This window comes from Saccostrea cucullata, unplaced genomic scaffold, assembly GCF_032062105.1.
Source record: "Saccostrea cucullata isolate Sc308-1 unplaced genomic scaffold, CSIRO_AGI_Scuc_v1 ctg4190, whole genome shotgun sequence".
Classification (NCBI taxonomy): Eukaryota; Metazoa; Mollusca; class Bivalvia; order Ostreida; family Ostreidae; genus Saccostrea; species Saccostrea cuccullata.
In genome coordinates this window covers 157220-173469 of record NW_026920770.1, presented here as the reverse complement: position 1 = coordinate 173469, position 16250 = coordinate 157220, and the positions used below count along the sequence as shown (strand labels likewise).

Sequence of the window (16250 nt, the reverse complement as noted above, 5' to 3'; positions counted from 1 at the left end):
AAAAATAAGATTCACCTCGGACTGGGCCTCGGGAATTTGATATAACTCTGGATGACTTGAGTGAACACGAAAGCCTTTCACATGTATAACCTCTGAGTGAGATTTCTGTAGATTTCATGTCAGGGTGAGGGTTGAGGGGGTGGGGGAGGATTTTTATTTTAAGCATTTCATGTACTAACAAGAATTTTTGCAGACAACATGAATACAGTACTTAAAAATGAAATTTAATTTGTTTAGAAAAAGGTATTGTTTTAATACTTTATTTTTATGAAAGGACTTTTCAAATAGCATTGTAAAGGTTTTTGTAAATAGAAATTTTTAGAAATATTTTTGGGGGAGCTCACAGGTATATTGGTGAAGATTAAAAATTAATAACCAAAGATTTTGCTCAGATTAAACTGTAAAGTATGTTTTTTGATGTGCCAAGGAGTTATTTGTCATGCAAATGCATACTTGTCAAGAATTTAAGAAGAGAGATTAAGGATATCGTGTAAAAAGTATATGCAGGTGCCAATTTAAACTTGAATGAAATCTTCATTTACAACTGTGCTAGTGAATTGTTTTTTATCCCGTGCTAATTCACATTACCCATAATGTTTGTACTGATTATGTGATAAATTTTGAAACATGTTTTGATTATATTTTGAATTTTCTAAGACGGTTTAAGATGATTTTATTTTTTTTGTGTATTATTTCGTTTTAACAATTTTTTGCTTACGTTTTGAAACTATTAACTTTTGAACACAATATACCTGCAAGCTCCCTTGTAACCATTTCAAAAATTTGATTTTTAGGGCCTTAGTGGTGCAAGGTTTTATTGATTTATGCAAAACATTTCCTCTTTTTTCAAATTTCATTTTATCATGTTTTTTCGTCATTAATCCTCGTTGTGTCATATTGGTCAAATCTACTGTTTATTGTTAGAAAGAATTGAAAGGAAAAAAACCTTTTTTTTTTCTTGACAACTTTGAGGGTTCATTTATTTTGTGTATTGTTTTGTGGGATTTTGCTCTTCAATGCCTTTGTTTATTTTATATATTTGTTAAATAAATTTATATGAAGAGAATTGTATAGGATTTCATGATCATTTGGTGACTTTGCCTTCAATGAAAATTTACTTAAGTTTGTAAGATAGGAAATTGTACACCATGTAATGAATTCGTATTAAATTGCAATTTTCATGACTTCTGTATCTTTTTTTTTAATACTTGGTAAAAAAATCAAATGAATGGTTGTGAGATTGCACTTATATTGACAAATGCGAAAAGTTACTTGAAAACAAGTTTCTTTTAGTATTGAAAATGTACCAAGTACTTCAACTTGCTGTGTTGAATTATGGCAAAAGAGCACTTTTTTACTCTAGGAAGGTACATTAATGTTTTGAAATGGGCATTCAGTCCAGATAAGCAAATTATTTGATTTGAATTCTAGAGTTATGTCCCTTTTAACTTGGAAGAAATGTTCAGTTTGTCATCGCAACTCATCTTAAACTGCTGCACAGAATTTCTTGAAATTTTATTGTTAAGAAGGTCAAAGGGTCAAATTAAAGATACCGAGGGAAAGGGAAAGCCTTGTTGTCACAAATACTATTGTGTAATATTAAAGTCCTAGCTCAAACTGTTCAAAAGTTATAGATAAGTTAAAGTTTTTCAAAGTAGGTCAAGGTCAAATTCTTGGTACCTAAGGGAAGATCTAGTCTCAAGAAATATAACTGTGCAATATGAAAGCTGGTACTAAATGTTCAGAAATTATCTCCAAGGTTAGTAAGTATTTTTAAATAGGTCAAACTCTTGGGTCAGGGTAAAAAAATCAAGAATATTTATAGCCATGGAAAAGCGTTCTAATAATAATATATTGTACATCTTTTGAAAGCCTTAGCACCAACTCATGAACTGCTAAAAAGTTATGACCAATATCAAGAATATAAAGTTTTTACTATTATTATTTTTTTGGCAAAAGTGGGTGAAACTGTCATACTCCATGATCAAATTTGTTGGTACCCAAAGAAAGGTCTTGTCGCAAGGAATACACTTGTAAAATATGAAAGCCATAGCTCTTACCAATCAAAAGTTAACATTTTTGCGGACAAACAGCTAGACAGACGGAGAGGTCGAAAACTACATGTATACGCCGAATCTTCGATTACGGGGGCATGGAAAGTGCGGGAAAACCAAGTGGGGCAGACGGACAGAAGACAAGGAGGAAACCTATAGTCTGGTTTCACCGGTATAGGGAACTACGTACTGGTATTAGTTATAAAGACGTGCCGTGTAGATGTCCATTTACATATAATGAGGACGACATACCTTATATACATGTATACATTTTCACAGAAATACTGATTTTTGTCTTGAATGGTATTGATTAAAAAAAAAACTTATATATAAAAGAAGAGAAGGGGTAGTATATTGTATACAAAACATTGCTATTCATTATGTGAAGCATTGTACAGCAATGTGTATATCTAAAGACTATATGAGCTTGCTAACTTTCTTTCCTTTTTTCCTCCAGAAAAAAAACTTTAAAACATAAATTGATATGTAAATGAGTACTAAAATAACATCGAGTATTTATCATTTTTAAGGTCTTCTATTTGAGGTCACTTGTATCTATTTTGATTTTTTTTAGGAAAGGAAAACATCTCGAGGACTAAAGATGAGAATTATTTAGAAAAGTTCATATTTACTCTTCAGATTAACACGATCTTGATAGGCCTATATGTACATGAAGATTCTGCCATTAGTACATATATATACAACGTAATTGCTGAAAAGGACATTTTATACAAAACATGTAATCATTTAATACCGGTAGTATAATTACAAAAATAAAATCAATTATTTTGTCCCTTACTTATTTCAATCATGGAACACTGGTTATATTTCTTTCTTCAATCAAATGCTTGAGTTTCTGATTGAAAAATTATCTGTGTGGTATTTGGAGACAATGTCTTCCAGTAATCTGTTGGAATTCCAGTGGGTACCAGTTGCGCCCCGTTATTAGCAGACCTATTTTTGTATTCATATGAAGCAGAATTTGTCCAAAATCTTATACTTGAAGAGAAGAAAACACTTGCTGTGGTCTTCAATTCGACATTTAGAGATCGACGACGTATTGTCAATAATAACAATTAATGGTTCTTTCCATTCTTATCATATGTCGATACAATATATCCCGGTAAGCTTGAGATTGCACAGAGTCTGACAAATATCTGTTTCATATTTGAATATTTTATACTTGAAAACGACGTTGATGGTAATGTAGCGCGACCAAACTCTATGATAATTCAATTCATTTTATTGACAACACCATCATACTTTGGCATATAGTCATGAATACAACAATTAACATACATACAATAAAAAAATCAAAGAAAGCATATCAGGTTTGTTGAAGGTTTTCTTTCCTAATATCTGTGTAATATCTATGATAAACGTGATGACTTTAACTTTTCAATCGTCAACTTCCCGGCCTTACTTGTTCAGCAATATAGCTTCATCACCTGCATACAGAATTTATATCTCTTTTGATTCAATACTAGTATACGCAAGAGCATGCTCTACGTATAAACAAGTTCTAAAACGCAGTAATAATAAATTATTGACAAACAAGTTGATGAAACAAAAATATCAGCAGTCTCGTTTAAAGCCATTATTTCGTATGTTCTTTGGTCGATACATTTACCTTGTCATCAAATACAATTTAACATTGGTTCATATATTGACTGCCATGGCGTTTTTTATACTATAATTCTATTGTTAGTCCATTATTCACACACTGAATTTTAGTGACGACAGAATGAGATTTTCCGTTATTTCCCGATCATAAGCAATTAAGGATCAGAAACGACGAGTGTGACCAGTCGGCAGGGGATGCTCACTCCTCCATGGAACCTGATCACACCTCTGGTTTTTTGGAGGTCCGTGTTTGCTCTGCTCCTATTTTGTATTGTTTACAGGACTTTTGAGCTTGAATACGGTTACTGTTCGTCATCTCCATATATTTCACTTGAATTCAATAAAAAAAATTAAATTGTTAAGTATAAACATGATAGCTTTAATTAAGAGATGACATCAAACAGGTGTTAAGCCATTGAACGATATCAGAATCATGTTATTCAGGTGTAAAATGTTTTTACTTTTAAAATCTAATATATACTTCTTGTGTGTATGGTATGATTTCAATTAATTTCACTTAAAAATGTTGAAAATATGAAATGTCTACAAGCTAAAAAAAAAAAACTTTAATAAAAATGTCTGCAAAATTATTTTTGTGCGAATTTAAATTAGTAAATGACTCAAAATCGTACATGAAATCCAGAGAAAAACCCCATATTAATTTCTCATATTTTACAGTTTTAGAGTTTCTATTTCATTCAAAACAAAAAATAAAGATCAAATGTTCATTATAATTTTGTTTTGTGGTTTTATTTTAGTTTGCATTTAGTTTGGTTTATTTACACCCAATGCTTTTTATATCGTTGTCAAGAAAACGGTCCCCTGGGGCTATTATTGAATCAAACAATACGGGTCGTCAGGTCGTTATCGTCTCCATAATTATTTTATCTGCGCATGCTCATGGAGTAATTGAAAAATGAAAACATGGACCGAAGCGGTAAAGGTAAACAATAAAATTAAATATATTGTAAGCTAACTTTTTCAGTGTAAATATATAGTATGCTAAATACATCATACAGTATATGTTTCCTCAACTGTGTCAAGACCATATATTTAATGCGCATGTTATGAAAACTTTGCGCACGTGTAAAAAACATGCAGAAGAAGGTAAGACGGGGTTATGTCAATATTTTAGATTTTTGAGTTTTGAGTCGAGGATGGTGTATCAGCAGAATAAGTAGACAGAATATCCAGTTATTTGTTAGTTTCATGTTGTTTGTAACAATTTTGTTGTATGATGAAACATTTCAAAATTATGTACCATTATATAAAATGTGTATTCAAGCGTGTGTAATTTCGAGAGCCGGGTTTTTGATAATTACGATGAAATTTACAGACATAGTTTATAAGTATATGTTTTGCCTTCGCTGAACACAATCAAAATGTTTTGTTTTGTAAATCGTTAGGAAATAAAAGAGATGTCCCTAAAAACAAAAGAAATGTTTGTGAATTTGAAAATGTTTTTTAATTCATGTTAATTTATAAATATGTCAATATTTATTTTTAAAGAGGGTGGGGTGGGGGACTTTGCCCGGGACAAATTATATATCAGTTAATGTTTTTTCCCCTACTGGCTACAGATAAGGGAAAAAATTTTTAATAAAAAATATTCACTTGATGTATACAATGTGTTCAGGAAATAATTTTGATTTCCAGTTTTTAAAATACACAGTTTATTTTCATGTCATATTTTAATTCAAAGAAAAAAAAATGGCATTGCATATGTAAAAGATTTCAAAACAGTTTTTCATACCAGGGTTAAAGAGTCTACAAAATAATTCACATGTACCAGCTACATAGGCTTGATTAAAGTCCTTAAATGTTTGAAACATTTATTAATTCATTAAAGTGTGTACTAGACATAAAGAAAATATTAATTGAAAAGTTGATCATGTTCTAGTTAAAAAATACATATTTTTTTTTTCATGGGCATTCACTTTCATATACAAGTTTTCCAATAACAAAAAGGAAATGTCTTATCGTTTTTGTTGTCCCAAAATGTGATTAGGATAAGCTAGGGAGTAAAAATTTTCATTTATGAAGATATTGCAATATATTAAAGTCAGTAAATTAATGTGACATTTCAAAATCGGTCACACGCGCCAATCATCGGTCATTTCTTTTTAATTTTGGGACATTTCCTAGTATAAATATGCAAATGATTATATTTCAATTATATGTCATTATCTGAATTTCAAATAAAAGGTTTTTCCCGACTTTACTTATTTGAAATTGTCAAATTATTTTTCAATAATCGTGATTTATTATTGCAAAGTTAAAAATTCACAAGTGTCAGAAAATAAATAATTGTACACTGCAATTTAATTTCAATCGCCAAAATTTTTGTCTCCCATTTTAGTCATCTTTAAAATGGTGATAATCAAAAAAACACAACATTTTGACCTAAAACTTTCTTCGAAGGCCAATCGAATTCATGTTAAATTTTCTCGTTTTTGTTTTATCAAAAACCCGGTTTTCGTCCACATCATCAGTCTTACCATCAGATTTATCACACTCTATAAAATGTGTATTCAAGCATGTTTATCGGTATGTTGACGAACACGTAATATTGCGCAACACAATCGAGATTGATTTTGTAAATCGTTAGGAAATAAAAGAGATGTCCCTAAAAACAAAAGAAATGAAAGAAAAGTTTTTTAATATGTTAATTTATAAATATCAATATTTGTTTTTAAAGAGCATGCTGCACTCCTGACACCAGTTTATTTCGTGTGCGTTAGATAAGGTGATAGAATTTTTAATAAAAGATATTCACTTGATGTATACATTGCAGGAAATAATCTTGATTTCCAGTTTCAATCCTCCTTTTTGATATTTTAGAAAAAGAGAAGAAAAAATGGAGTTTAAAGAGATTTCAAAACAGTTTTTCAAGAAAGAGTCATGAAGACTACATGTATCGTAATGCTGCTAGTGCATGATTATATATGCGCCATTATGTGTACGCAGCATTTATTAATTGAAAAGTTGACATTTTAAAAAATTCATATTTTTTTAATATTCATTTTCATTCAAGTTGTCCTACAAAAAAAGGTGTTTTTTCATTCAAGTTGTCCTGCAAAAAAAGGTGTCTTATCTTTGTGTTGTCCGTAAGATTTAATTAGCAGGTAACTTTAAAAAGGAGAAGAAGTTCTAGATTCCCTCCTTGCACACATGTTTGAATGCCATGAAAATCATGGGGTTAGGGCATGAAGTCTGGGAAAAATTCCTCAAACCCATATAAGTCTTAAGGACCATCTTGACTTTAAAATCAGACAGGCAAACTCAACGAATTGTGGTCCTCTGCTTTCGATGTCTTTTAATAAGTGGATGTGATGCTATTATATATGGCATACAATGCCCTTACATCTGTCATTCAAAAGTAATCACAAAACTAAATTTTTTTTTGAAAATTAGGACAGACATGAAGGTCAAGGTCAAGAGGTAAATAAAATAGCATAATAGGAAGTATCTTGTTACAGGTAATGCACATTTCAAATATGAAAAACCTCTTAATCAAATGTTTTAAGGAAAGACACATTTTTGAAAAGTATGTCAAACTTCAAAGTCAAGGTCACAGGATAAAAAAAATCATAGCATATTTGGAAAGGCCTTGTCACAAGTAAGATATACATTTACAGTGGACCTTCAAATATCCAGACGCCAGATATCCGTATGCTTCAGTATCCGGACGATTTTTCATCGGGACGGAATTTTTTAACGTTATTTTGTGTTGTTTAACAAGTAATTCAGATATCCAGACGCTTCACATATCCGGACAAATTGACTGGGAACCAAGTGTCAGGATAAATGAGGCTCCACTGTATTATGAAAGCCATATTTTTTCTCTATGAAAAGATTTGACCAAATTAAATACATGAAATAATGTTTAAATTTTTGAAAAGTAGGTCAAACTTCAAGGTGAAGGTCACTGAGACAGAAATCATACTGATTATGTACATGCGAAATATGAAGACCCTGTCTCTTCTCATTCAGAAGTTATGACCAAGTTTAAAGTTTGTTTGAAAGAGGAACAGACTGACAGATGAACATGATGAATGAGATAAAAGGGACCAGTGAGCGTATTTATTTTTCTTTTGACAGGTTGAAATTTTATAATTCTATTAAAAAATGATTCAGTTTGAAATGTCTATATTTAACTCTTTCTGTTTTACACTTATATTTAAAAAAAAAACAACAACAAACAAATTGGCCAACTTCTCTTCCTCCCCCCCCCCCCAAAAAAAAGTTTTAAAAAGGAGTAGAGGAAACTTTGCTGCAATAATGTGACAAGAAGTCAAATATTCGATGCATTGCAGAAAAAAAATGATTCCTTTTGTAGATTCTGTGTGTTTTTACATTATTTTGTTTAGCTATTATTTCAGTGCGTTATTTCCGTGCTGAGTCCTCACCGCTGACACATAGATCTAGCGAACTCTGTCACTTAGTGTAACAGCTGCCTCCGACTTGATATTGATGATCAATTAAAATATTTCATGCAAGGTTTGTCTTGCTCAACTGTGAGAATGGTATTTCAGCCCATATATCATTAAGGTATAAGTAGTAATTGCTCCTTGATAAAAATTATTAATACTTTTTTCAAGGGAGTGGGGGTGTACAGACAGATAGAATACACAATAAAACATTTAGCTGTTTAGGGAGCTTGCAAACACATAGTAAATGTTAGATACTGAGTAAATAACAAATCAATTGTCTTTCCTTTGTGATAACTTCTAGTAAGCTTGCTTGAGAGATTCAAAGTAGCTGCTAATGGCAGTTGCTATATAAATCTATTTTTACTAACCTCTGCATAATTCCATTGAGGAATGAACTCGTTTGTGCAGATTGATGTTTTCTTTAAATGACTACATTGTGGGACTATTATCCCCTTTCACTCTGCCCACCCAACTGACAATCAAAAAGTCTCCCTTTTTTCTTGATAAAAAAAATTTTGTATCCTGAAATGAACAACAGAATTTTGCCGTACCCGTTCCGAAAAGAAAATTTCCATATTTATTTGTTTTTAAAGAAATTGGCAAAACTTTGCAAATTATCCCTAGTTTATAAGCTATGTACTTTTTAAACCTTTAAGTGTGAATATCAAGCAGTGTATTGATTTAAGAATCTCCATTTGGTTAATATACCTAAGTTGACTTGCCTTTATTATCTTTTAATATGACATACATTATAGGAAAATTTACACATTCCATTGATCAGTTATAACAGGTGGAACATTGTAACCTAGGTAATCTAATTTCAGGGTATAATGTGTTAAAACTGGTGTTTAACTTGTAGAATCAATCTTCCCAATCATTCCGCGGGCACATTACTTGTTTGCTGCACTATATAGCTATTTCAGATGAAAAAAAAAATGGTCAATTCATTTCCAAGGAAAAAAGCAAAAGTGTCATTTAACAGCAAGTATAGATTTTTTGCAGAATTGATTTTGTTCCTCTTTGTCTGTGTTAATTTATTTTTTTGGCATTGTTATGGATATTTTATGGAATATAGAAAAGGGTGTATTAATTGATCATAAATAGGCCTTATTCAGGCATTGTTTATACTAAAGGCATTTATTTTGTGCAAAGGTATTAAATATATTTTATTCCTGTATATTTAAAATAATCTTTTAAATAGTTACTTAATTATTACAAAATTTAATTATGAATTGAGCGTGATCTTCCCCGAAACCCACTAGGTTAAAAAAAAAAATTGTTCAATTAATTTTTGGGGTTGCAATTTGAATTCATCTCATTTTAGCAACCCTTTACAAACAAGGAGTTTAATTTCTTTTTCATTTTAGGTAATTCACACAAGTATTTTTTTGTTGATCCAGTCTGGACATTAGGGTTACCGCAAACTTTCAGGCAAGTTTCTCAGTTTTGCTTTTATATGATATTGAACATAATAAAGAAAATTCCTACAGAACTGCAAGTAAAAAAAGTTCTCCAGATTTGTGAGAGACAACATGGAGAGAGAGATAAAAGTCATCTGTATTGATGATAATGTTTGCAGGAAAAAAGACAGATCTCCAAGCTTGTTGTCAGTAGTAAAAAAAAATATTCTCTGTAATGTAGGTTTAATGAAATTGGAAGAGGAGTAATGTGAACGACTGACAAGCAATCATTTTGATAATCTCATAAAAAAGGAAGATTTGAACAAGCTCATCATCCAAATGTATTGCCTTTTGTTTGACAATGCTCATATGTTACTGTAATCCTGTCATAAAGGTCACCTAGAATTGTGTGCCAGTAGAAATAAATCTTGCACTTTTTTTCTCTTTCATAATGAACTGGGCAAGGATTTGCGGGTGCCCTAAAAACTCTGTCTGTCCGTCTGTCCGTCTGTCTTTGTCCACAAATTTCCTGTTTTTTCTTAATAACTTTTTTTATGGTTGCCCAATTAAGATCAAATTTGGTATGGTAGTTCAATAGGCAGAAAGACATATTTTGATGCTAAGTTTGTTTCTCTATGTCCCTTGGTTTGGAGCTGGGGTGGTGGGGTATATTCCTTAACTTTATATAAGAATGCTTTGGCAAAGAGAGATAACTGCTGAAGATGTTTCCATTGTAAACTGAATGCTGCAATGAGTCCCTTGGGATTAATTAGCTTTCCTCCTGAAGAAAATCCAAAGCATTATCTTTATCTGTCACATTGAGATTAATTACCACCTCTGTCTGCAAATGAAGTTTGTTTTGAAGTTCAGTCAATTTGGAATGCTATGAACACTCTGAAATGTGGATTTAGATCTAAATGTTTATACTTTATTTTGGTTAAAATACCTACACAATGAGTTATGATTTCATTGAATTCTAAAAACAAGAAATAGATTAAAGAAGACATATCTTTTATATTTACTTTTTTCCCTTTATGTAAATTCAAGAATAATATTAATTTTTAAGGTAGTTGGATTATATAAGCCATTCTAATATTAACACTGAAAAAGTTCTTATTGTAACTTTAGAAGAAAATGATGAGAGAGGTACAATTAATCCCTCAGGATTAATTATCTAGCCTGCTGAAGAAAATTTAGTAGGCCTATCTTTATCCGTCATTTTAAGATTAATGAAAAACTTTTTCTGCAACTGCTGTTTGTTTTGAAGTTAAAGTCAAGCCTTCATGATACATGTATTTGCATTCATTGAAGACTGGCATTTTATATAACACAAACACAAACTTCATTATTGTTTATATATACATTCAATGTTAGGTTGTTCTTTACTGCCAGTGCCTAATGTAAATATACAAGTATTATTTACAGTTTTTGGATATTCAGGAATTATGTTGAAAATTTTAAGAATACAGTTGCTGTTGCTTATTTCTTTATATTTTTTAATCATTCCATAAGCTGCATCCTTATAATTCCACCCCATGGCGGGGCCCTTGCTGACTGGTCAGTTTTCTAGTTTCTTTGGGATATATACCTTGATCTTTTTAATATTGAAGCTGTTTTGCTGTAGCCTGTGATATCAACCTTATCTTAAGATTTTATGTCAAGAAGATTTGCTTGGTCATTCATCTGTTCAGTTTTATGAGCATACAACACTGCCTTTATCTCTTTATGTGATTGTTTGCAGATTTTGCAATATCAAGGGATATTTTATTTTTGTTTTTTCCTTTATAATGATAACAATTTTTGATCTGAAAATGGAAATTAAAATGAAAATTTAATGCAGGAAAACTTGAGTCAAATCAATCTGAAAGAGGAAGATTTTGTAATTTCTCAATTGAAGAAGTTTCTTCCTAATCAGAGGGAAATCTTCCATTGTAAGATTACTTCCCTTAAGAGATGGTCAGTCTTCCCATTTCAGAGTTATCTCTCTTAGCAGATGGACAGTCCTCCCATTTCAGATTATCTCCCTTAGAAAAGGGTCAGTCCTCCCATTTCAGAGTTATCTCTCTTAGCAGAAGATCCAGAGTTGTCTCTATATAATCAGATCAGTGGGTCATTCTTCCATTTCAGAGTTATCAGAAGGTAATATCGCAGAATTATATCCCTTTAATTTCTCCATTACAGAGTTATCTCTTCATGCAGAGGGTCAGTTCTCTGTTACAGTAATCTCCCTTAGCAAAAGGATATTCCACCTTAATCATCATTTGCAACAAAAAACATTTTCTGTCTACTTTTCCTTACATTATATTTACTCATTTCTCATCCACTAAATTTCTGTTGTGAATTTTGAAGAAGTTGAGATTGAAACTTCAAATTTAGTCTTACTGAAGGTCAAGAGTTCAGTTACTAATATTTAGATGTTACATGTACAATTTAAATGCAATGCAGTTTACCAGCTGCCTAATTTAGGAACATTGATGTTTAATCCATAGCTTCATTGAATATAGAGTACTTTAGGTACTAGCTTGTAAGAGTATGTGCTTATGTCTTCTTGAATGATATGGAAAGTGGAGAACATTAAAGTATCAAAATTGTTTATTATGGATGCCTGAACCTTGAAAAGGATGCCCATATTTGGTCCATTGAATTGTGAATTTTTAAAACAAATTCAGAAAGTACATGCATCATGTACATGTATCTAAATTATTCAATTTGCAGCACATTAAAAGAGAAGAGATGTCCATGCTTATTAATACAGGAATAAATAGTAGAATAATGTGATACGTTTATAAATTATAAATTCATTCCTTATTTGCATCAATATCAATTAGTGGTAATAAAATCAATATTTACCATTTAATAGGTTCAATTTAACAAATGAGAAATTTTATTAACAGCAAGCCTGACAAAGAGCCATTCTTTTGAAGTAGACTTCATAAGCATTTCTGCAAAATAAAAAAAAAAGTAATTTAGGAAAATGGGCAGTTTCTAAGATGTATTGATAAAAGCTAATGCATAGCAACACTAAGTTAGAGGGAAGATTGCAAGTTTTTCTTCCCGTCACGTATTTAAGAAATTTCCTAGCGTTTTCTGCAGGTCGTTATCAGATGATCAATAGCGTTTGAACTTTTCATTTGACAAAGTATGAATATTATGTGGGTCAAGTGATTACGCTTAAGAGAAAGGCCACCACTTTTTCATCCGTCTCTGAAAATTATTGTCTGTAATTAAGACCTAGATTTGCTGGAGTTTGGTAATTCTCGGAACACTTCTGGCATTTTCTATAGACAGATTAATACAGATATAATGAGAGAAATTACATTTAATCACCGATAAAGGTCCGTTATGGATTTTATACCTTTGCCAGGGGAACGCTTCTTAAAACCGCTATATGCAAATGATGGTGAAACAGAAGGCCAGATTGTTTTTATTTCTTTTTTTACGTAATATTTAGGATGGATCTTGGTTTTAAGTAGTGTCCTGAACTTTTGAATGGAAAATATAGGGTCATAATGTTCAGAATGGAGGAAGTAGGATATTATGAGCAAGAAGAGTAAAAATGTGAATTTTTTTCCCATAGGCATCTAGCTATACCTGTTGTTCATTGGATAAGTGGTCAGGAGATGGGATTTGTTCTATAATTCATTGGATCAGTGTGCTATAGGAAAAAGTGCAAATATTTTATTTGGATCCTTCATCTTCAATAAAATTTTATTTTACTCTTCACTTCACCTTTCAATTCAACTTTTACCATGGACCAGTATGTAGTGGTTATCTATGTGTTTGAAGTTTTATGAGGGTTGCTGTTCTGTGCAAATATCGCAATACTCTCCAGTTCAGTATAAAAGAATTTGAAAGAAATTTTGAAAACAGTGTGTTAAAATGTCAGTTAAACATGCAGTGATGGCATTTTCATGTCATAACATTCCTGCAAGTATCTAAGGACATTTATTGACTGGTAGATACTGCAAAATGTCAACAGTACTTTGTGGATGCATAGGTAAGATGACTGTTGATGGAATATTTTCAAGTTTAAGATGAAGGAAAATAAAATGGTGAAATTTATATTTGATGGAAGAATTAAAAATATTTTACAGTCATTTTCTATGTGATATGAACAATTTTTGTTAAAACTGATAGAATCAATATCTAATTCACAGTATGATGACCACTACCATGGCTACCACTTATGGGTGAAAATTATATAGTTCATTTTCTGAATCAATGAGTCAATTTTTTTTCTAGATACTTCAAATGTTGTGATATGACTTTGAAATGCAGGAATTATCATATGTAAATTAGAAATGGAATAAGATGACAACAAAGTGGTAGATAATTTGACTAAGCATGCTAGGTCACATCTTGTGATGTCTATGAATTTAAGTATTGCTAAAGAGCAGGGAAATGGAGGAAATCATCTGAAAGTTTTTGATGAGAGGATATATTGCCTGAATAGGAGGGAAGTCATTACACGAAGGAGAATAAGTTAGCTATATAAACCAAGAGGGAATATCTTGTTTCATTCGTTATCAATTTATGCTGTAAAAAGCCAAAGTGCCTGAAATCTGAATCTTTGTATATTAAAATAAGGATATAATGATCAGACTCTCTTTTGTTGGTGACGAATAAATTACAAATTTATATGCATGTAGTAATTAAAATATTGATTAAAGTACAATCCAATCAGTGAATGGGCTTGCAAGTGTACTGACAGTTTCTACCAGGGGAATGGAGATTTTGCGAAATGATTGTCAGTAACTGTCAGTAACTGTCATTTTTGGTTTGTATGATTTTAATTAAAAGATAAGAACTTAGAATCTGCATTTTAAAAAAAGGGGGGTAGGAATTTTTAGTTATTAATGTAATTAAATATTAGAATTTTGATCCACTTTCAATATTAAATGTCTGATGGTTTAGTTATGTACCAAATATTAAAATTCATGTCCACATTATTTCAATCTAATTAAAATTAGATCTTCCATCTGCTCCCCAATTTTTGTTATATGTTGCGACATATAAAAAAAATTGGGGAGTGGATGGAAGATCTAAAAAAAAATTGGAGAGAGAATGGAAGATCTAATTTTAATTAGATTGACATTATTTTTTTTATAATTACAGGTGTACCAGACGAGTCGAGCCGCCGAGCTAAAAGCTCCATTGACCTGTCCACGCGTCCTGACCCTCACGTCACGTCCCCACCCTCGGGCTCCAAGAGGCGCTTCTGGAGCAGCTTCAGGAATAAAACCAAGAATCTCCGACACCGACACAAGAGTAAGAGCAAGGAGGGGGTGGACGGGGGTCTGTCAATCAGCCAGCCAGACATTAACACCAGCAGGTTCTCTTATGATGAAGAGGAGATTACGTGTATTAACAGGGGAGGATCCAGTGATTTTGATCACTTATTTAGGTACCTAGATATTGGATAATGCAAGTCATGTGTATGTTCTAAAATATTGGATTTTATTTTTTCCAAAGGAATTTTTTTTTTTTTAGCAAAATTAGAAAAAAATATTTTGTTGCATATTATCTTATTTTTTCAAACCTTTGTACAACAAGGGTAAGCTCTTTTTTTTTTTTGGACACAAGAATAGTAATTTAAAATTATCCTTTTGTCATATTCTAAAATTTGAATAACACCAGGCTAAAAATTTTATGAAAAAACACCTCAAAAGAATGCTTTTATTATGATTAAAGGGGAACAACTCAAAAATCTTTATACAAGTTATCCCCCTTTATCATAAAATTACAGCCTAACTAAGTATGTTTTTCAAAGGAAATAAAATGCCCAAGAAAAAAGCTAGATTACTTCAAAAGTAAGTTATTGTTTACCAGAAAAATTTTATAACATTGATCATGATGCTCACTGAAAAATAATTATATTTGGGATGAAATTCATTTTAGCTCAGTTTTATTTTTTCAACCCGCATTTCTTCTATTGTTTCCATCACGTTATATTATTTTTTAAAACTTATTTCTGCATATTTCATACCTCAGTCAAAAGTTTTATTTGCAAAACTTTGAGAATGTCATGATTTAATGATTTAATTTATAGCATTTCCTAATTATTATAGCAGTCAACATGTTTGAATATTGTTTGTTTTTAGGACCATCCATGCTAGCTGTTACATTATTTCAGTAGATCTACCATTTATAATGGTTGCATTTTCATTACATCATGTTACATTATTTAATTTAATTAAAATTCTTATTTATGAATTATTAATAAAAAAAAAAGGTATATTTGTGAGCAAAATGAAGGAGCAAAACTAATTTTTTAAGTGATAATTTTTATTTATTTCTTCAGTTCTACAGACACTACTAGTCCAGAGAAATGTGACCCGGACCGAAGTGTTAGTGACCCAGATGTGAGCCCGTCTAAAGCTAACCCAAGTGTCTCGACCCCACGATCTCGCTCGCAGAGCGCGGAGGAGAGGGAGGACGAAGGGGATAGTGGGATAGCGGTCATTGAAACATCGCACTCAGGGGCACTGGTAAGTAGTTATCCATGTCATTTGTACTCAGTAGGGACTTCTTGGTGGATGGTGGGAAAGAAATCAATCATTGATGAATACTGATCTATGAAAATGGTAGGTAGTGTAAGGTTATCTTTGTTATTTGTATCTAATAGGGACTTCATAGTAAATATGAGGTTATAAGGACCCATGTCAAGGGATATTGACCTCGGACAGAGAAAGTGAAAACGACCTCGCAAGATAGGTTGATATCACTTTCTGTGTCTTCAC

At 31.5% G+C, this 16250-nt stretch overlaps 1 protein-coding gene across 2 annotated transcripts in view; it reads left to right on the top strand.

The window, feature by feature from the left end:
• The first annotated feature begins 4573 nt into the window (after window positions 1–4573).
• The window catches only part of LOC134257342 (multiple C2 and transmembrane domain-containing protein 1-like), a 53023-nt gene continuing 41346 nt past the window's right edge, over window positions 4574–16250 (top strand). The window contains exons 1-4 of one of the 2 annotated variants that reach the window (XM_062739990.1): window positions 4574–4620; window positions 6519–6596; window positions 14626–14914; window positions 15812–15998. In XM_062739990.1, the coding sequence (XP_062595974.1) occupies window positions 4602–4620; window positions 6519–6596; window positions 14626–14914; window positions 15812–15998 (573 nt within the window). In that variant the 5' untranslated portion in view covers window positions 4574–4601. Of the gene's footprint in view, window positions 4621–6518; window positions 6597–13344; window positions 13508–14625; window positions 14915–15811; window positions 15999–16250 lie in introns of those variants that run through there. The other variant, XM_062739995.1, reaches the window with a different exon arrangement.